Consider the following 22,006-nt stretch of genomic DNA (forward strand, 5'->3'; position numbering starts at 1 on the left):
ACAACGAAAATCTACTCAGACATCATAGGATGGCAACACATCATTGGATAATAGTATGAAGCATAAAGCACCATGTTCAAGTAGAGGGTACATCGGGTTGCGGGAGAGTGGACCGCTGAATATAGATGGGGAAGGTGATGGAGATGTTGGTGAAGATGGCAGAGGTGTTGGTGTAGATCACGGTGATGATGATGGCCCCCGGCAGCGCTCCGGCGCCATCGGAAGCAAGGGGGAGAGAGCCCCCCTTCTTCTTCTTCTTCCTTAACCTTATCCCTAGATGGGAGAAGGGTTTCCCCTCTGGTCCTTGGCTCCCATGGCTTGGGAGGGGCGAGAGCCCCTCCGAGATTGGATCTATCTCTCTGTCTCTTTCTGTTTCTGTGTTCCCAGATTCTGCCCCTTCACCATTTCTCTTATATCTGGAGATACGTAACTCCGATTGGGGTGAATCTTTCGCCCAGATTTTTCTCATAAAATTAGCTTTCTTGCGGCAAAAGAAGAGCGTCAACAGCCTTACGGGGGGCCCAGGAGGGTCCAGGGTGTGCCTGCCTCCCTGGGGCGCGCCCCCTGTCTTGTGGCCCCCTCGGGCACTGTCTTGCGTTGATTTTTTCTCCCAAAAATCACAAATATTCCAAAATAATTCTCCGTCCGTTTTTATCCCGTTTGGACTCCGTTTTATATTGGGTTTCTGAAACATGCAACAAACAGGAACTAGCACTGGGCACTGGATCAATATGTTAGTCCCAAAAATAATATAAAAAGTTGCCAAAAGTATATGAAAGTTGAATAATATTGGCATGGAACAATCAAAAATTATAGATACGACGGAGATGTATCAGCATCCCCAAGCTTAATTCCTGCTCGTCCTCGAGTAGGTAAATGATAAAAAAGATAATTTTTGATGTGGAATGCTACCTAGCATAATCTTGATCATATATCTAATCATGGCATGAATATTAAGACACGAGTGATTCAAAGCAATAGTCTATCATTTGACATAAAAACAATAATACTTAGGGCATCCCAACAAACAATCATGTCTTTCAAAATATCAGTGCTTCAGAATGTTATCCCTACAAAATCATATAGTCTGGTATGCTCCCTTTTCTTAACACAAGGTACCCCTCATGCCTATCCCGGTGTCAGCCAAGCAATTGTTTCATACTTTAGTATTCTCAAACTTTTTCAACTCTCACGCAATACATGAGCGTGAGCCATGGATATAGCACTATGGGTGGAATAGAATATGATGGTGGAGGTTATGTGGAGAAGACAAAAAGGGAGAAAGTCTCACATCGACACGGCTAATCAACGGGCTATGGAGATGCCCATCAATTGATGTCAATGCGAGGAGTAGGGATTGCCATGCAACAGATGCACTAAGAGCTATAAGTGTATGAAAGCTCAAACTGAAACTAAGTGGGTTTGCATCCAACTTGCTTGATCATGAAGACCTAGGGCATTTGAGGAATCCCATCGTTGGAATATACAAGCCAAGTTCTATAATGAAAATTCCCACTAGTATATGAACGTGATAACATAAGAGACTCTATATATGAAGAACATGGTGGTACTTTGAAGCACAAGTGTGGTAAAAGGATAGTAACATTGCCCTTTTTTCGTTTTTTGGGTGGGCTTCTTTGGCCCCCTTTTTTATTTAGGCTTCTTTGGCCTTTCATTTTTTTTCATGGGGCAATGCTCTATAATGATGATCATCACACTTTTATTTACTTACAACTCAATATTACAACTCGATACTGGAACAAAGATATGACTATATGAATGCCTTCGGCGGTGTACCGGGATGTGCAACGATCTAGCGTAGCAATGACATCAAAAAATGGACAAGCCATGAAAAAATCATGCTAGCTATCTTACGATCATGCAAGGCAGTATGACAATGAATGCTCAAGTCATGTATATGATGATGATGGAAGTTGCATGGCAATATATCTCGGAATGGCTATGAAAATGCCATGATAGGTAGGTATGGTGGCTGTTTTGAGGAAGATATAAGGAGGCTTATGTGTGATAGAGCGTATCGTATCACGGGGTTTGGATGCACCGGCGAAGTTTGCACCGACTCTCGAGGCGAGAAAGGGCAATGCACGGTACCGAAGAGGCTAGCAATGATGGAAGGGTGAGAGTGCGTATAATCCATGGACTCAACATTAGTCATAAAGAACTCACATACTTATTGCAAAAATTTATTAGCTCTCGAAACAAAGTACTACGTGCATGCTCCTAGGTGGGAGGTTGGTAGGAGTTAACTATCGCACGCCCCCGACCTTCACGCAAAGATAAACAATCAAAATACAATGTGCGCCAATTTGGTTACATAGTTAGTAGACCATACGTACATGCTTCGGGAATGACAAACCTTAACACCAACATCCTTACTAAACACAACCATCTACTAGTATCTCCCACATATTATCATCACTATATCGCAAAACTATTGCAAGGAATCAAACATATCATATTCAGTGATCCACAAGTTTATGTAGGATTTTATGACTAACCATGTGAATGACCAATTCCTGCCATATCTCTAAGTAGATATAAGTGAAGCAAGAGAGTTTAATTCTTTCTACAAAACATATTCCCACGCTCTAACAAATATAAGTGAAGCAAAAGAGCATTCTACAAATGGCGGGTTTCTATGTGAAGAGAAACACGCAATCCAAACTTCAAATGATATAAGTGAAGCACATGAAGCATTCTATAAATCCATACTCAAAAGATTTAAGTGAAGTGCAATCCAAACTTCAAATGATATAAGTGAAGCACATGAAGCATTCTATAAAGCCATACTCAAAAGATTTAAGTGAAGTGCAATGAGCATTCTATAAATCAACAAAGGACTATCTCATACCAGCATGGTGCATAAAAGAAAAGTGAAAAGTAAATGAAAAAGACGCTCCAAGACTTGCACATATCGCATGAACGAAACGAATCCGAAAACATACCGATAATTGTTGAAGAAAGAGGGGATGCCTTCCGGGGCATCCCCAAGCTTAGACGCTTGAGTCTCCTTGAATATTTACTTGGGGTGCCTTGGGCATCCCCAAGCTTGAGCTCTTGCCTCTCTTCCTTTTCCTCATATCGAGACCTCCTCGATCAAACACTTCATCCACACAAAACTTCAACAGAAAACTCAGTAAGATCCATTAGTATAATAAAGCAAATCACTACTCTAAGTACTGTTGCAAACCAATTCAAATTTTGTTTTTGCATTGTGTCTACTGTAATATAGCTTTTCGATGGCTTAATCCACTGATATAAATTGATAGTTTCATCAAAACAAGCAAACTATGCATCAAAAACAGAATCTGTCAAAAACAGAACAGTCTGTAGCATTCTGAACATTCACCAGACTTCTGGTACCCCAAAAATTCTACCAAAATTAGGAAAAAGTAAAAAAATTGTACAGCAAGACAGTGCAGAAAGAATAATAACCGTTTGACTTTCCAGTAAAAATGTAAAATCGCGCACTACAGCCAAAGTTTCTGTCCTGCACCGTACAAACCAACAAGCATTGTAAACATCCTAAAGGCAAACCTTAGCACATTATTTTTATAATACAATGAAATTGTACAAGGGGATAGTTATTTTTGATGAAAAGTTTCTGTAATTAGGATTCACAAAGTTTCTGTGAGCATGAAAAAAGTTCAAGGAGCTCTCCCACTTCAACAATGCTTGTCTCTCTCACTTTCACTTTCCTTTTTGAAAAGTTTTGAGTTCCCCTCTTTATTTTTTTGTTTCTAGACTATATGAAAGCACACAAAAGAAATAAATGACTCTCTAAAACTTCCGGGTTGTCTCCCTGGCAGCGCTTTCTTTAAAGCCATTAAGCTAGGCATATAGTGCTCAAGTAATGGATCCACCCGGATCCCAAGGTATATCAAAGCCAATTTTAATTAACAATGATTTGTAATTTAGTAGTGAGCACAAAGTAACATATATCATGCAACAACGAAGTCTAACTCTCTTCCTATGCATCGGCATGTCATAAAAGAACAATTCATGCACACATAGTAAAGGCCAATGCATAGTATAAACAGTTTCTTGCAATTCTATCGTGTTGGATACATAGAGAGGTGGAGATATTGTTCCTCTCTCATAATAATTGCAAGTAGGAGCAGCAAGCACATGCATATTATATCTATCAAAATTATCATGTGCAACGGTAAAAGGCAACCCATCAATATAATCCTTAATAAGCACAAACTTCTCCGATATAGTGTAGTCGGGAGAATTCAAAAAGATAATAGGACTATCATGCGTGGGTGCAATAGCAATAATTTCATGTTTAACATAAGGAACTATAGCAAGTTCATCTCCATAAGCATCATTCATATTGGCATCTTGGCCACAAGCATAGCAAGCATCATCAAAATGGGATATTTCAAAAGAATCAACGGGATCATAACAATCATCATAGCAATCATCCTTCGGTAAGCATGAAGGGGAATTAAACAATGTATGAGTTGAAGAGTTATTCTCATTAGAAGGTGGGCATGGGTTGCTAATCCGCTCTTCCTCCTTTTGTTCTTTGCTCTCCTCATCATCTTTTTCATCCAATGAGCTCACAGTTTCATCAAATTCTTCTTCCATAGCTTCCTGCAAAAATATTAGTCTCTTCTTGGACAGCGGAGAATTTCTCAATATATGGTTTAAAATAGGCATTAGAAGCATAATTATCATAACAATATTCAAGTATGGCAAAAAATTTAGATTTGTAAAGAGTGGCATCATACTTTTCAATCAAAGAAGCAATTTCATAAGCACCCTTAAAAGCAACAAATTCTTCAATTTGTTGAACATCATAGTAATTATAAACACCCTTAACATACGAAGATACGATTCCATTATCAATAACCTCACATTGGTAGGGAAGGTGTTTCTTATGGTTTTCAGAACAACAAGTAACATCATATAATTCACATAAAGTCCAAGCATAGCATTGCAAACGATGAATTTGATCCAGTAAAAGTTTCCCTTTCTCAGATATACGGTGTCGCACATAACAAGCATGCTCATCTAAAGATTTGCCCTCAACTAAGCTAGTGGGGGTTTCAGCACGAGCACAAAGGGATCAAAGATGATCCAAGTAAAAAGCTTCAGGAGTGTGATAGATTTTGAGTGATTCTTCAACCAATGGTTCAGTCGGTACAACTAATTTTTTTTTGGTATTTTGCGTTTCCTACCCATAACTAAAGATAGAAAATAACTAAAAATAGCAAATAAAAATTACTTAGTGATAAAGCAAACAAGCACACACAAGAATATTCACCCCACGCTATGACTCCCCGGCAACTGCGCCAGAAAAAGGTCTTGATAACCCGCAAGTATACGGAATAATTGTAGCCTCTTTCGATAAGTAAGAGTGTCGAACCCAACGAGGAGCTAAAGGTAGAACAAATATCCTCTCAAGTCCTATCTGCCACTGATACGACTCTACGCATGCTTAGTGATCGCTTTACCTAGAACAAGTATGAAACTAGTAGTACTTTGTAGGTGTGATAGGATAGGTTTGCAAGATAATAAAGAGCACGTAAATAAAGATAGGGGCTGTTTAGATAAAGAAGCAATAAAGTAAATATAGCGAGTGTGGAAAAGTGGTGGTAGGACTTGTGAAATTGTCCCTAGGAAATTGACTACGTTACTAGACCGGTAATCACTATTGCAATTCTATTCGAGGGAGAGGCATAAGCTAACATACTTTCTCTTCTTGGATCATATGCACTTATGATTGGAACTCTAGCAAGCATCCGCAACTACTAAAGATCATTAAGGTAAAACCCAACCATAGCATTAAAGTATCAAGTCCCCTTTATCCCATACGCAAACAACCTACTTACTCGGGTCTGTGCTTCTATCACTCACGCCACCCACCATAAGCAAATCATGAACATATTGCAAACCCTACAGCGGGAATCCCTCACGCTTGCGCGACACGGAGGGCACAATAGGACAGCACCAATAATAAAACATGCAATTCAAACCAATCATAGCAATTCATCAATCACCGATAGGACAACGAAAATCTACTCAGACATCATAGGATGGCAACACATCATTGGATAATAATATGAAGCATAAAGCATCATGCTCAAGTAGAGGGTACAGCGGGTTGCGGGAGAGTGGACCGCTGAATATAGATGGGGGAAGGTGATGGAGATGTTGGTGAAGATGGCGGAGGTGTTGGTGTAGATCGCGGTGATGATGATGGCCCTCGGCAGCGCTCCGGCGCCACCGGAAGCAAGGGGGAGAGAGCCCCCCTTCTTCTTCTTCTTCCTTGACCTTCTCCCTAGATGGGAGAAGGGTTTCCCCTCTGGTCCTTGGCTCCCATGGCTTGGGAGGGGCGAGAGCCCCTCCGAGATTGGATCTATCTCTCTGTCTCTTTCTGTTTCTGCGTTCCCAGATTCTGCCCCTTCACCGTTTCTTTTATATCCGGAGATCCGTAACTCCGATTGGGGGAATCTTTCGCTCAGATTTTTCTCATAAAATTAGCTTTCTTGCGGCAAAAGAAGAGCGTCAACTGCCTTACGGGGGGCCTAGGAGGGTCCAGGGCACGCCTGCCTCCCTGGGGCGCGCCCCCTGTCTCGTGGCCCCCTCGGGCACCGTCTCGCGTTGATTTTTCCTCCCAAAAATCACAAATATTCCAAAATAATTCTCTGTCCCTTTTTATCCCGTTTGGACTCTGTTTGATATTGGGTTTCTGCGAAACATAAAACATGCAACAAACAGGAACTGGCACTGGGCACTGGATCAATATGTTAGTCCCAAAAATAATATGAAAAGTTGCCAAAAGTATATGAAAGTTGAATAATATTGGCATGGAACAATCAAAGATTATAGATACGACGGAGACGTATCAGTTATGTTTGCTAATATTCATATAGAAGTTATATTGTTATTGATCCTCCAACATGTGGTGCTTGCTCAATATCTTTGCTAGCCAAAAATCCGCACCAAGTATAGATACTACTTGTGCATCCAAAAACCCTTAAACCTAGTATCGTGTCATGAAAGTCTACTATACCTACCTATGGATTGAATAAGAACCTTCAAGTAAGTTGTCACCGGTGCAAAAGGCAATAAAAATTCTTCTAAATATGTATGATCTTTTGTTGTAAGGGAAAATAAGCTTTGTACGATCTTGTGATGGTAAAGAAATAAAAGCGTCAGACTGCATAATAAAGGTTGCTATCACAAGGGGCAATATAATGTGGCATTCCTTTGCATTAAGAGCCTGCACATACAAATAAAAAGCGCATGATAACCTCCGCTTCCCTCTGCGAAGGGCCTATCTTTTACTTTTATGTATTTAATTTTCATGCAAGAGTCAATAGTGTTCTCCTCTATTCCTTTTTATTTTATCTTTTGCAAGCATCATGTGCTGGGGGGAAATGTAAACACATATATCCAGTTGAATATGAGTGATCATGAGTTCTTGACATTACCCTCGAGGTAAATGAGTTGAGAGGCAAAATTATAAGACCTTATCTTTCTATGTCTAGCTGAAACTTTTGCTCCATATATATGTCGTGAGTGTTAGCAATCATAGAAGACTAATGATAGTTGAGTATGTGGACTTGTTAAACAAGAGCTCCTACATGAGACTCTTCCTGAAAAGATGGTGAATTGCAATTGCATTGTTGACTGAGAACATAGTTTTTTAGTTTTCAAGAAAGTTTATGCTTTATACTTCGTTGTTGTGATGAATTGCTACTTGTTCATGAGAAGTTTCATGATGATAATATATTGCTGCTATAATAATGATCATGATGCTACTATGTCCGTATTTTGCTTTTTAATGACACATCTCTCTCTAAACATGTGGTCATGATTATCGATATCGGCATTCGCTTGAGGACAAACGAGGTCTAAATTTGGGGGAGTTGATACGTCCATTTTGCATCATGATTTTCTACTGTTATTTATAATGTATATGGAAAATATAATACTTTGTAGTACCATTAATGCATTATGTCTCTTAATTTGCAAGATTAACATGAAGAGGGAGATTGCCGGTAGCTGAAATTCTAGGCCTGAAAAAAGCTATGTCAGAGATACATATTCTGCACATCTTCAAATGAGCTGCAATTTCACGGGGAATTATTTTGGAATAAATAAAAAACACTGGAAGAAAGAATATTAGAGGGGGGGCACCCAAGTGCCCATGAGGCACCAGGGCGCACCCTGGTGGCTTGTGGGGCCCCTGGCCAGCCTCCGGTGCTCATCTTCTGGTATATAAGCCCATTTGCCCTGGAAAAAATAAGGGGAGGACTTTCGGGACGGAGCGCCGCCGTCTCAAGGAAGAACTTGGGCATGAGCACTATTGCTCTCTAGCGGAGCGATTCCGCTGGGGATACTTCCCTCGGGAGGGGGAAAGCGAAGCCATCATCATCACCAACAACCCTCTCATCGTGGGAGGACCAATCTTCATCAACATCTTCACCGGCACCATCTCATCTCAAACCCTAGTTCATCTCTTGTATTCAATCTTTGTATCAAAACCTCATATTGGTACCTGTGGGTTGCTAGTAGTGCTGATTACATCATGTAGCTGATGCTAGTTGGTTTATTTCGTGGAAAATTATATGTTCAGAACCATGATGCTATTCAATACCCCTCTGATCTTGAACATGAATATGATTTGTGAATAGTTACTTTTGTTCTTGAGGACATGAGAGAAGTCTTGTCATAAGTAATCATGTGAATTTGGTATTCGTTCAATATTTTGATGATATGTATGTTGTTATTTCCCTTAGTGGTGTTACGTGAACGTCGACTACATGACACTTCACCATCTTTGGGCCTAAGGGAAAGCACTGTGGAGTAGTAATTAGATGATGGGTTGCTAGAGTGGTAGAAGCTTAAACCCTAGTTTATGTGCTATTCCGTAAGGGGCTGATTTGGAACCATATGTTTCATGCTATGGTTAGATTTATCTTAATTCTTTTTTTGTGGTTGCGTATGCTTGCGAGAGGGGTTAACCATATGGGGTGGGCTTTCTCAAGTAAGAACAACACCCAAGCACCGGCCCACCCACATATCAGATTGACAAAGTAGCGAACATGAATCAAACAAACATGATGAAAGTGACTAGATGAAATTCCCGTGTGTCCTCAGTAACGCTTTACCTATTATAAGAGACTGTTCCGGCCCGTACTTTGCAATAAAAAGGATTGGACTACCATGCTGCACTTTTGTTACCGTTGCTATTATTTGCCCGTTACAAATTATCTTGCTATCAAACTATCTGTTACTGACAATTTTAGTGTCTGCAGAAAATACCTTGCTGAAAACCGCTTGTCATTTTCTTCTTCTCCTCGTTGGGTTCGACACTCTTACTTATTGAAATGACTACAATTGATCCCCTATACTTGTGGGTCATCGTTGACACCCCCGCTTGCCAAGGCTGCTGTTGCAAGTCATCGAATGCCCGACACACAGAAAGAACCTGTGTCGCATTGTCTTCCACACAACCAACACTCCTCTGCCAAAAATAAACTTTAGATCACATCCGCCATGTCTTTCTCCATCTCTGTCAGTTCCATGGAAATCTATATGAAGACATGTCCCATGATGATGACCAAAAGAGGAAGCTTCGCGCCTCGTCCAAAAAGGGTGCGCACGACCGCATCGATTCCGCTCTAGATATCCAGTAGCATCTTATGTCAAACTGCAAATATTTCCGAGAGGAAGAACGAAACTCGATCGCGGTCCAGTCGAGGAGCCAGATTTGGTCAATGGATGAGTTGCCGCTTGAAGAATAGCAGGGCCAAAACCACCATTACTTGGGCCGATCCAGCAGTCCCCACATCGTCAGCCGACTACCGGTGAGCGGATGGAGTGGGTCAACCTCTCGCCCAGACGGGCCCAAAGGTTCAGGCACGAGCGCCGCAAGACTCGCCGGTTTCAGCGTCGCCGCCACAAGGATTGGTCGCACCTCCGCCTCTGGCCTGCAGCACCGCGTCCGCCACTTCATCCACATCGCCTCACAATCGCATGCCCGGCGAGCAGCTGATCCTGCCCGACGAACTCCTCAAGGAGCCGCCGTCGTCGTCGTCCCGGAGACGAATGGATCTGGTGTCCAAGGCATGGCGAAGCCTTCCACCAACCGAGGAGGGCGCGAGAGAAGGCCTCGCCGCCGCCTACCGCCGCACGGGCTTTGCCCATGCCGGTGTTGGAATTAAACATGACAAAAGCCTCCCATGATGGTACGTGTCCAGGATGATGTGCATACATGTATCCGTGTCCAGGCCGGTGTCTGACCCATATCCGGAGAATACTCTTCGGACGATTGATCCGGTAAAAGTGAAAGAGCGTGGGCGATGGTGTCTAGCAATTGCCAAGGAACCGGCGAGTTTTGACAACGCAAATTCGACGGAGTGTTGGCGTCAGGCTATGGAAGAAGAATTGAGGTCGATCCACGACAACAATGCATGGGAGCTTGTGGATCTTTCCTACAATGAAAAAGCCATAGAGCTCAAGTGGGAATTCAAGGTCAAGAAAGATGTTGAAGGGTGTGTGAAGCACAAAGCGAGGCTAGTGGCCAAAGAGTATGTGCAAGAGAAAGGTGTGGATTTCGAAGAAGTGTTCGTTCCCGTTGCAAGGATGGAATCGATGAGATTACTCATCGCTCTCGCGGCTCAGGAATCATGGAAAGTACATCAGATGGATGTAAAATCCGCATTTTTGAACGGCGAGATAAAAGGAGATGTGTATGTGAATCAGCCACCGGGTTTCATCAAAAAGGGAGAAGAGCACAAGGTACTGAAGTTACACAAAATCTTGTATGGACTATGGCAAGGACCTCAGGAGTGGAACATCAAACTTGATCGGACATTGTTTTCTCTTGGATTTGAGAAAGCCCCACTAGAGCATGCAATGTACAAGAGAGGTGAAGGAAGGGATCGTCTACTAGTTGGCATCTACGTAGACGACCTATTGATAACTGGAGCAGATGAAGTGGTGATTGCAAAGTTCAAGCTACAGATGAAAGAGATTTTCAAGATGGATGATCTAGGTCTTTTGAGCTGCTACCCAGGGATAGAGGTACATCAAAAGACGGAGGGGGTCACACTATGCCTGGAGGCATACACAAGAAAGGTACTTGAAAGCTATGGCATGATAGATTGCAATCCAAATGACACTCCAATGAAACCTCGTCTTAAGTTGGGCAAGAAGAATAAAACACCCGCAGTTGATGCAATAGAGTATATTGCATCTGCCACTGCGGTATGTCAAGGTGTGGCTAGGGAGGCTACACAGTGATCTCAAGAATCGAGATCCGGAACAAGTGGTGCTCAATGTTGATGGAAAGTCTACAACTTTTCTACGCGAAGAACCAGTGCGGCGTGATAAGAGCAAGCACATTGATACGATGTATCACTACATAAAGGACTGTGTGGAAGAAGGTAAGATGCAGGTCAACTACGTTTGCACCGATGATCAGTTGGCGGATATCCTAACCAAGGCTTTGGATTGAGAGAAGATCCTGAAGATGCGAAGAATTGGCGTCGATGCAGTAACATGACGACGTTGTGTTTAGGGGGGTGATTGTTGGAATTAAACACGACAAAAGCCTCCCATGATGATACGTGTCCAGGATGATGTGCATACATGTATCCATGTAGTGCTAGAGGTTGTCTCCGAGTAGTATTGGAATTAGCTTCCGAGTAGTTTTCCTCTCGTAGCTAGCTAGCCTGGTACTAGTATTTATATGCGGGCAAACAGTCCTGTAACTTGTACCTTGAGTTGAAGTAATAAAGCATACACAAGGCTCGATACGAGCCTTTGGCAATACGCCAGCGTCTTGCGTGCTGCGTTTGTGTTTTCGGCCGTGTTGCCCGTTGTGTGCGTGTGTGGCTACTAGTAGATCGTTTTCGATCAGCCGTGATACGTATGTGTATTTTGCTTCAGCCACTTGGGGCAGGAACCAAGACTATCGGCAAGTTCTTCATCATCGTTCGTCGTCGGTCATTTGTGTGTCGTCGGAAAGTACTCGGCGTGCACAGTCTGGGCCAACAGCCGGCCACCGGTAGCGGCGATGGAGAGATCGACGGAGAGAAGCCCCTGTGTTGAATAGGATTCCGCCGCCCGTGTCGCCCGAGCGGATGACGCGGGGACTTATTTTTTCTAGGGACAATAAAGGTTATATGATCGAAATTTATACATGGTATAATATTTAGAAAATGTTATGACATATGTATGGTCCAAACACATTTTATTCTGTTCTATGTTCTTGACATTTAAATATTATTCAAGGATGGAGGCTTATAGTCTGCTTACTCACAAGTTTCCTGAGACTATGTCCGATCCAAGCACATTTTGGGTTTGAAGCAAATTTAAACAATTATTTTTATACTAAACTTTTATACTTTTTAAAATATAAACCATACTACATTTTTTTGCGGAAAACAATACTACACTTTAATGAGTATATTTCTTGTTACTTGGTAAACATAGTTATTAGTTAACCACATGACAATGTTGCTAAATTTTACTTACATTGTTCGTTTTTATACATTCATAATATATCATTGGAATTTTTGGCTTCAACTGAATTTAAATATGTGTAAAAAAAATATTTTTGAATTATTATTGACAAGTGCATAAATTATACTGTGTGCGCATATATATACTTGTGTGTGATATTTTAATGCCATTAAATATCATGGTAGAGATCTGTACAATACAACTTATCTCATAATATCATGGTAGAGATATTTTGGAACTGGTCGAGTTCCAAGTAATGGAGTCTTCTTCATTGGGCAAAAGAGTGATAGTCTACAGCTGGCATCACATGTAGAACAACTGTCGTAACTGACTCCATTAGCCATATGGTGAAAATCTTTCATTCACTAGTGGTTCGTGAGGGCATCTGCAACGGAACTCTTCTTATTTGTACTTCGATGGAAGAGGTCCGAAATAATGAAGCAAAGTGATTGACCTTCTAACCAGCGATCGGACTAGCAACTCACCTTGCAACCATTGCCAAGCTTGATCAAGGTGGATCACCGTGCCCACCCAGGGTCTAGCGACATCAGTCCACCCAAACCATGCAACAGAAGATCATGCCCAAGGTGTTTAGGTTTGCAAATTGTGCTATGTCTCTTGTCAACCAGAGAGGAAGGGCTCTCAGCCACGACATGCTAGCACGGGTCCGGCCAGTAGCGTTCATCGCGCGTTATTTTAGTTAGAGAACAAAGTAGTTAGTGTGCTCAAAAAAATAAATCAAAGTAGTTAGTTAGGCTTCAGGATTCGCCGGTTTGGCCCCTTTTGGTTTTTTATTTTCTGCTTTATATTTCATTAGTATTTTCATTTTTTAGTTTTAAAAAAGTGAAACTCTTGGTTGTTTAAGAAAATAAATAATGTTCCTAAACATGTAAAAGAAATGTTCATGTAATTTTTTTTTAAAAAAACTTCTTGTATTATAAAAAATGATCAACGTGTCTTCAACTTATATTTGAAAATGTTCATTGTTTATGTAAAGAATAATTAACACGTATTTATAATACTGCTCGTTGTGTATTTCAAAGATATTCAACATGTATTTGTACAATGTTGACGTCTTCCCTGGGCGACAGCCAAGGCCCAAAAAACCAACGATGCCAGCCTTCTCTCGGCCATTCTCCTACCACCGCTGTCGCCGGTGAGGTCCACGGTGCCGGCGGGTCTGGTGCCCAAAGCGCTAGGGCGGGCGGATCTGCAGCGGGATCCCCTTGAGGTGGCAGGGGCGCCTCTCGTGGTGTGCCCTTGGGCAGCAGGCAGGGCGGCGCGCCTAACCTATGCGGCGGCGGCCAATGGTCCATGGCCGGCGATGGGCTTCCCTGCATGCATGGGTGGTGTCGGAACATGACATGGTGGACAGCTCTGCCTGGAGATGGGTCGCGACGGCCACGGATCTGGCATCCAGTCCAGATCCGCCGCGGCGTGGTCTTGGCCACGGATCTGGCATCCAGTCCAGATCCGCCGCGACGTGGTCTTGGCCGGCTTGAGACGCGTGGAGGGACCGGTGAGGGGATAGAGGATCTCTGCCAGAGTACCGGCAGCGGCATACGTATTCATGGTGATGCTCCGGTGAAAATCGCGCCTAACTGCGGTCTTCAAGGCGCTTTTCATAGTTATAAAAAAACTTCAGTTCTGAAAGGATAATGATATAGTACATGTCAACTGTCAACATAGATCATGCGCTACATTCCAATACAGGTGCTGGTATGTACTATGTGTGATGTACAGAGGAAGCTTGATTTCGGTTCTGTTTAAGTTATGTCAAGTTCAAGAATGCAAGTTTCTATGAATGTGTGCTATGATAAAATTTTGATTCTTTGAATAAGATTGTATTAGTAGTAGTTGCAGCTGCGGATACATAATCTAACTCAGATATGTTGCGTGTAGTGCAAACTTTTTTTTTCCCACGAAAAAAATGTCCCAAATTTGTGTGATCGGAGCTCGTTACCATACACGAAGACCATCTCATGACTCAACCAAATCCGTCAGATGCTGGATTCAGCAGTAAAAGAGTGCCTTAGTGGCAATGGATGCCTGTTCCATTAACTGGATAGTGGTCACTCATTTGGCAGTGTATATTAAAATACATACTCCCTCCGTCTCATAACATAAGAACGTTTTTAACATTATACTAGTGTCAAAAAACGTTCTTATATTTTGGGACAGAGGGAGTACTATTTATTTATTGTGTATTTCAATTTACTGATTGAATCATAGGAATGCATTAACTTTACAGACTTCCATCCTAGGCAACAGGTTTTGTAGCTGTTTATATGGCATTTGAATCATACCCATGGAGCAAACTCTGCTCGCCAAAATGACAGAAGCATTTTGAGAATCAGCACAACTAGCAACAGTTGGAATAAAATCAAATATGTACAGACTGTGATTTATTTTTTATTTTTTTGTCGTGCTAACAATCCAGACCTGAGTATAGGTCATCCAACGCTTGGTACAGAAATTTAGCAGCATTTGGCTGCTCCAGATTCCCCATAAGTATATCACTGGTCGTCAGATACGGGTCGCCGTAGAACCGCAGATTGGCATCCATCCTGGTTGTAACAATGTTCCCTTCTAGTGAAACCCCGATAAATGCGCCTGTAAAGTCATCGAAAACCATCACAAATTAGTTGTAGGCTTAGCAGGACAGGTACATGCATGAGCAAGATGAACTATTACGAAGATTTACACTTGTACATAGTTCTAAAATATCTTTCACCCAAAGCTTGTTTACTCTTGGTATCAGGATGACTTTGCATACTAAGTTCATTGCTGGACTCTGATTTTTTTCAGACTGCGGGTATTACATATAAGTTATCCACCAAGAACACCATTTCTTACTCATCTCGTGTCAGAGTACCCTATCTGTCTCTGTACAAGTTAGGAACAAGAATACCATTTCTTACTTAACTCATGTCAGGGTACCCTTATTTGGCTCTGTGCATTTCAAGAATATAAAATTAAGAAGCAGACCACGGAATATAATTAAACCTCCGCTACACAAAAAACATTCAAAACTTTTGCAGTGCAGTAAATTTGTACCCAATAAACCGAAATATAACAGATCTGGTGCTGAGCATTCAAGTAGAAGAAGCTTTCCTAATTTCGAGAATATAAAACTTAAGTAGCCCCTGGCGGCCGCAGTGCCTAGCAAAGCAACTAGGGGTGTCGTGTTGGCCTTCTTAGGCTTGTACAAACCCTTTCTATCAATGCACCAAAAGGCAAGGCTTTTGTGTTTTCTCAAAAATAAAAACACAATACAAGCAGAGCTCGACTTCACATGATAAAAAGGAGACTAAAATTTTGAACTGAACAAGAACATTACCTTTGCTGTGACTATACGTATAGCAAACTCCAGAGCCTTTATTACCAGCTCTCACATCAGCTTCTAATACTCTACCAACAGGTCCTGCTGCAGCACTTAAACCTGCACCGAGTGAAAAATGCATTCGGCTGCTGAAGGTCTTCACAGCCTCGGGACCATGAAGCACTATGATGAAATCCATCAACTCACCGCCAAGCTGTATGTTAAGATAAAACATGTAACATGTAAGAGATCTGAACACATAATATTGAAATTAATAGGGAAGTACATGAACCATGTCCGAAATCATAAATTATCAATTTTAGGCAACAGTCACTGTCCAACATGTTTTTTGCTCAGCCCAAGACCATGTTCTACACAAATATAGCAACTTCAACCTGATGTTTTATCTAAAATGAGGCAAAAACAAGAGGAAATCTACCTAAATGCAAACACAGTTTCAGGGTTTCACTTAAAAAGAACACTGATAGAAACAAATAAACCATTCCATCCTAAGACATGAAACAAGTGTGTGTTTCATGTTTTCATCTAGGAAATTTTAGATAGGAGAAATGCAGTGTTAAAAAATCATTTTTATCATACACCATTCGCCCTATGCCATGCAAGTAGTAGGTTATGGCTGCAATTATCCCCACAACAAAGGGAACCAGTCTAACAATAAAAGATGTTATATCTAATCAATTCATAGATTAGATGTTAACCACATGAAAGATACAGAGAAGAATTCTGCAACCAAGTTACTAACCTGTGCTCCCCATCCTAATCCAGCTGAAGCTATAGCAGAGGGTGGAGACCATGAACCATCTGATCTACGAGCAACTACTAATCCAGTTCCAAGTTTGTATGTAAGAAATGCACCAGCTTTTACAACTGTCAAGATAGCAAGTCCACTTGCTCCACTAAGGACTGCATGCGGAATAGATTTTCCTGGGTTTATCCTTGAAACCTGCAATGCAGTATTTATTTTTTATTAAGTAGGTATTGCCATTAAACATGTAAATATGGCAGAAAAATGGAAACATAATTTGGACACCTGACTGTAGCTCCTAATGGATACTGCTGCCTTGTATATCTCGTGTTCCAATGTTAATCCAATAGGCAAATTCAACCACCCTCTCGCAGAAGTCCAATCCATAACATCATGCTTTGCAGTTTGTGTCGCATTGCTGACAGAATTTATCAGTAAGTTCTGCAATGGATCAAGCCTATCATAGCATGCATCGCAGACCCTTTGTGGGTTTCGCTCACGAAACTTGGCTGGCAAAAGACATCTGCCTTTCGAACATGCCTTGCAAAATATCCCTCCACAGAATCGACAATGATGCCTTCCACGGGTAATAGCAGTGAAAGAAGCAGAACACTGCATGCATGAGTCAGCATAGCTATCGGGCAGCCATTCTGGTGGTTCTGCCTCTAAAACAACCCTATAAATATTGTAACTCAAGGCTTCTTCATCCAGCAAAGGAGGAGCACTTGGTGCGTAGACTGACAAATGCAAGGATGTATCTCCATCAATACTTGACCCCAAGAATGAGACACTGGTCTTAGCCTCCTTTGATTGTTGAATTTCATCATTTTTGCAACTGCGGCCAATGATAGCAACTATGCCACCCAGCAGATTTCTAATGTTAACTGGCTTTTGTGCCTTGTGCGGTTCATAGTCCCAATAATCATCAGGGCATTCATATCCATCAAGAAAATCATTTCCGCCGTCAAAATCAAACGACTTCTGCCCGGACAGTTTTGACTCAAGGGAGTTAACGACATTTCCAGCTGTTTCCCATGCCCCTTCCAGTTGCTGAGGCAGTGCCTTTCGATCAATGGAGTTCATGACATTGCCTATCGTGCCCATAACCTTGGAGTGGATCTGATCCTTGAGACTGTCTTCGGCTCCTGGTACGGGCAATGAGTGATAAAAGGGAACCTCGCTGGAGGTTTTCATGGTCAGTGACTAGATATAATAAATAATTTCCTGAAAGAAGAAAAACAGCATTACAGTTATCAGCATAGACAATGACAATAACAGGTTCTAGAAATGGGCAAAGGTTGCATGGCTGCGCTCATCTAAAATCTTTTCTGGGCAAAGCCAGCTTTAAATTCCATTCCACGCAAGGCATGAGCCAAAGACTCAATTAATATCACCTAATTTTCCATTAGTTACAAAAGATAAGGATGTACTGGAGCCACCCAATTTTCCATAACTAGTAGGGTTGAACAACAAGATTGGCAACAATTGGCCAAAGCATAACTCTTGAGACAAAACAACGGCCTCCAACAACCATCGGCGCCGGAAACTTCAATATGACGCATGTACCCAACTAACGCCGGAAACAGAGGATCATATGGAAAGGACAAAGGTTTGTACGGCCGTCGCCAACTAAGGCAAAACAGGCATGAGCACAAACAAGGGGAAGCAAAAGGAACTCGATTCATACCAGCTAATTTATTTATTTAGGCTAACGTAATTTAGCGATAACGTCGGTAGCGCGACTCGACGAACCCTAGAAAGAACCCCTGACAGGCACGGCGGCCACAGAGAGGGAGGGAACGCACGCGCGCGGAAGGTGTCGTGGATGGAGGAAGCACCTGCGATGCGGGAGCGGAGGAGAGCCCAAACACGCCGAAGACGAAGAATCGGAGGGCGAAGAAGCCGGGCGCCGTCGTGGGATGGGGGGCGGGGCGAAGAGACAGAGCAAAGGGGAAAAGGGAAGACGAGAAGGACTCGGTTCGGTTGCTTCCCCGGGTTGGATTAGCTTACGTGTTACGCCGTGGTTCTTTTTTTTTTTTCTTTTTTGAGCTGTGTGCGTACGCCGTGGCTTAATAAACCGTGGAAATTTTCCAGCCCGGCCGGGTTTACTGTGCATGCCTTCCTCCGCAAACTGCTCAGGTGCTCTCTTCCCCCACCGTTTCCTCCTCTTCCTCTTCCTCAAGAGCTACTCTCCTCTCCTTTCCTTTGGCCGCGTGATCCATCCATTCGCCTCCCGACCTTTCGCCTCGCCTCCTCTTCTCTATTGACGCGTTGCTCCTTTCCGCCTGCATTTCTTTCTCAGGTAACAGAAGTTTCACTACCCGCCTTGATCGTCCCGATGTTAAGCGATTGTAATGTGGTTTTCTTTCTTTTTCCATCCTTTGTTGCCCTTCGTTCTGATGGTTGTCACATACGTTTGTTAATCTCGACCGTGCATTCTCTCGATGTCAAATGTGAATGCATACGGATTGGTTGCTTCATTTTTGTCGGGAACAAGGGGGAGGGGCGACCAAACGTCGTTCATGTAAGTCAGGGATTGGCCTGGTCATCAAGAGGACCGGCCTGGCATAGAATTAGGGATTCTGCTGATCCATGAAGATGAATTTTACATAAACTTCATAAACTATGTAATTTATATAAAAATTCATATATATGTGTTACCCCAAGCTCTGTTGACAAAGCGTTGCCTAGGTGGCGCTTAGGCACAAAACCTATGCAGGACAATCAAGAAATTGTCCACTCCATAACGAATCATTCCCTATTGAACTAGCACGCCAAATGAGACATATTGAGCTTTATATTTAATTCCGATATTGTATGTGCAAAATTATATGTGATACTCAATTTTACATGCATGGAACCAAGTATTGAAATTCATCACCATAATATTTGCCATATAATTTGAATGAGTTGATTATCTTATGGCATAGCTCTTACTGCTAATGTTAATAGGTTAGTAGGTCAACTAAAAAGAGCTTTACAAAATGTCAATAACAAAAGGAAAATACAAAAGTTCCTTCCGACGTTCTAAACCAAGGATGGTTGACTATTTTGGATGTGTCTATTTATTGAAATGTATTATGTTGAACTTATTTCATGATCTACTCTAAAAAATAACCATAAACATAGAAAAAAACTGGTTGGCCAAACAAAATAAAATAGACAGAGGCTAGTTTAAAAAGCTACATCATCATGATCCACCTTAATGTTGAGCATTGAGTGTTATCTATACACATATTATTGACACAAATTCTCATTTGTTTTCTCAATTGTGCCTCTTAACCCTAGCACGCCCGTTCTTTAGCTAAGGGATGACAAGTCGTTGCCATATCATCTGTATTTATTTCTTCCAAATTAGTAAAATATGTTGGTTGCTAGTGATAAGAAACTACCGAGCCATGATGTCGTCAATACCTAATGGAATCACCTATTTCCTGTTATCTAGACATTGTTAGTTTGTTACAAGTGCCCCTCTTAAAGGCAAAACGGGGTAGGAATGTAGTATTGGATTAGTCTTTTTTGTTCTAAATATGCTACTTTTGTGTATTGCCAAGCTCTAGGTCATTTCTTGTTTAGTTTTTTTCCGTTGATTCTAAAGCTATTTTGTCAGTGTCGTTTTTTCTCTCAATGTAATATCATGTAGTTATCCTTAATGTATGTTCTCTAAATTTTACTTCTATTAGAAACTGATAAGTAAACTATTGTTTGCATCACAGCATGTCATCCTCTGACAACCCCAAGAAAGCAGACAAAGACCAGGATGAAGGAGAGGGAGGATTCTTGGACAAAGTTAAGGATTTCATCCAAGACATTGGAGAGAAGATTGAAGACGCAGTCAGCTTTGGAAAGCCTACCGCTGACGTTACTGGAATCCACATACCTCAAATTAGTCTTGAGAAGGTAGAGCTCATAGCTGATGTTATGATTACAAACCCAAACCCTGTACCCATCCCTCTTGTCGACATCGAATACCTTATTGAAAGCGAAGGGAGGAAGCTCATGTCCGGAACAATCCCGGATGCTGGAACCATCAATGCACATGGCTCAGAGACTGTCAAAATCCCCGTGTTGCTCATCTATGATGACATCAAGAGCACATATGGTGACATAAAGCCCGGGAGCATCATCCCTTACTTGGTCAAAGTTATTCTCCATGTTGATGTCCCAGTCATTGGCAGGATCTCCTTACCTCTCGAGAAAGCCGGTGAGATCCCTGTGCCTTACAAGCCAGACGTTGATATTAGCAAGATCAAGTTTGAGAAGTTTTCTTTCGAGGAGGCGACCGCGACTCTACATCTGAATCTCGACAACAAGAATGACTTTGACCTGGGACTGAATGCCCTGGATTATGAGATCTGGCTCTCCAATGTGAGCATTGCTTCTGCTGAGACGAAAGAGTCTACAAACATTAAAAAGCAGGAAGTAACGACCATGACCTTGCCGATCAGCTTCAGGCCTAAGGATTTTGGGTCTGCTATGTGGGATATGATAAGGGGAAAGGGCACTGGTTACACCATAAAGGGGCATATTGACGTGAACACTCCCTTTGGACACATGAAGATACCTATTAGCAGAGAGGATGGAACAACTCGACTAAAGAAGGAAGATGATGATGGCGATAACGATGAGGTATACTATGTTAGTTTCTATAGTGTTTCATCTACAATTTCCATTAGACATTCATCAAATATTGACTTGATAAATACTTGCATGTACATTTGGATATCCATATCACTTGTATCTTACCCATTGCCATTTTATCTAGGACTAAAAATTGAAGAAATGCACTCTCATGGAACCGAGTTAATGCTTTGAAGTTTAACAAGTGGCACCCTATGACTCGAGAGCACTTTGTATGCTAATCATGTACTTACATTTGAATCGCTGCTAACTGTGAGAATTTTGAGATATTAAAGATTGTGTAACACTTTTCTCGTCTTGACGCTTTTTGTATTTGTGATTCCAATTCGGGGTCCAGAAGTAATTAAGATGTTCAATGGCACAAAGTCATTGTTGTTTGGAGTTTTTCTACTATTGCTCTGACATTCCATTATATGGGGAAAAATAATTTGCTTTCAAAGAGTCCAAGCAACAAGGAAATAACTAAGGTGGCGCTGGCATAGATTCTGCACCCCCCCTCCCGGGTCTCCGATGGTTGGGATCACATCTCCAAGGTCCGTGTGTATGCCAAAATATAGAGTAGCAAATGTTATTGGTGTGCCGTAGCGTATTAGTAAAAGAAAGTGCAAAGTCTACAGGTGCACGCTACTCAATTTTATTGTGGTAGCCTTGTATTCTTGTGTAGATGTTTAGAAACAGTCTCATCATAGATTGAGATGTCAGGTGTGATGGCTTGTGTTCATAGATAGATGAATTTACCTAAAGTAGAAAAGGGAATACTCAGCACA

At 41.8% G+C, this 22,006-nt stretch overlaps 2 protein-coding genes across 3 annotated transcripts; one reads left to right on the top strand and one right to left on the bottom strand.

Moving 5' to 3' along the window:
* Window positions 1-14,834: 14,834 nt before the first annotated feature.
* On the bottom strand, window positions 14,835-18,629 carry LOC123068761 (uncharacterized). The gene is made up of 5 exons (XM_044491409.1): window positions 18,437-18,629; window positions 16,884-17,822; window positions 16,596-16,796; window positions 15,851-16,046; window positions 14,835-15,123 (listed from the first exon to the last, which is right to left on the bottom strand). The coding sequence occupies exons 2-5, from the start codon at window positions 17,790-17,792 to the stop codon at window positions 14,939-14,941; spliced, it is 1,491 nt and encodes a 496-aa protein (XP_044347344.1). The 5' UTR covers window positions 17,793-17,822; window positions 18,437-18,629; the 3' UTR covers window positions 14,835-14,938.
* Window positions 18,630-18,725: 96 nt separating this feature from the next.
* On the top strand, window positions 18,726-21,627 carry LOC123068762 (desiccation-related protein At2g46140). 2 transcript variants are annotated; one of them, XM_044491412.1, is made up of 3 exons: window positions 18,731-18,900; window positions 20,315-21,227; window positions 21,364-21,627. In XM_044491412.1, the coding sequence occupies exons 2-3, from the start codon at window positions 20,316-20,318 to the stop codon at window positions 21,367-21,369; spliced, it is 918 nt and encodes a 305-aa protein (XP_044347347.1). In that variant the 5' UTR covers window positions 18,731-18,900; window position 20,315; the 3' UTR covers window positions 21,370-21,627. The 2 variants fall into 2 exon arrangements, with proteins under 2 accessions (XP_044347346.1, XP_044347347.1); XM_044491411.1 differs by having other exon boundaries at window positions 18,726-18,900; window positions 20,315-21,627.
* The last annotated feature ends 379 nt before the right edge of the window (window positions 21,628-22,006 follow it).

The sequence above is a fragment of the Triticum aestivum genome, chromosome 3B (genome assembly GCF_018294505.1).
Source record: "Triticum aestivum cultivar Chinese Spring chromosome 3B, IWGSC CS RefSeq v2.1, whole genome shotgun sequence".
Classification (NCBI taxonomy): domain Eukaryota; kingdom Viridiplantae; phylum Streptophyta; class Magnoliopsida; order Poales; family Poaceae; genus Triticum; species Triticum aestivum.

What these genes read in the sequence shown, in the direction of transcription:
- LOC123068762 (XM_044491411.1), top strand. Translation starts at nt 20,316, where the DNA reads ATGTCATCCTCTGACAACCCCAAGAAAGCAGACAAAGACCAGGATGAA.
- LOC123068761 (XM_044491409.1), bottom strand. Translation starts at nt 17,792, where the DNA reads ATGAAAACCTCCAGCGAGGTTCCCTTTTATCACTCATTGCCCGTACCA. An exon ending in CCATTAGGAGCTACAGTCAG is followed by an intron (nt 16,797 to 16,883) that starts GTGTCCAAATTA and finishes ACTGCATTGCAG; the next exon opens with GTTTCAAGGATAAACCCAGG. An exon ending in TACGTATAGTCACAGCAAAG is followed by an intron (nt 15,124 to 15,850) that starts GTAATGTTCTTG and finishes ATGACTTTACAG; the next exon opens with GCGCATTTATCGGGGTTTCA.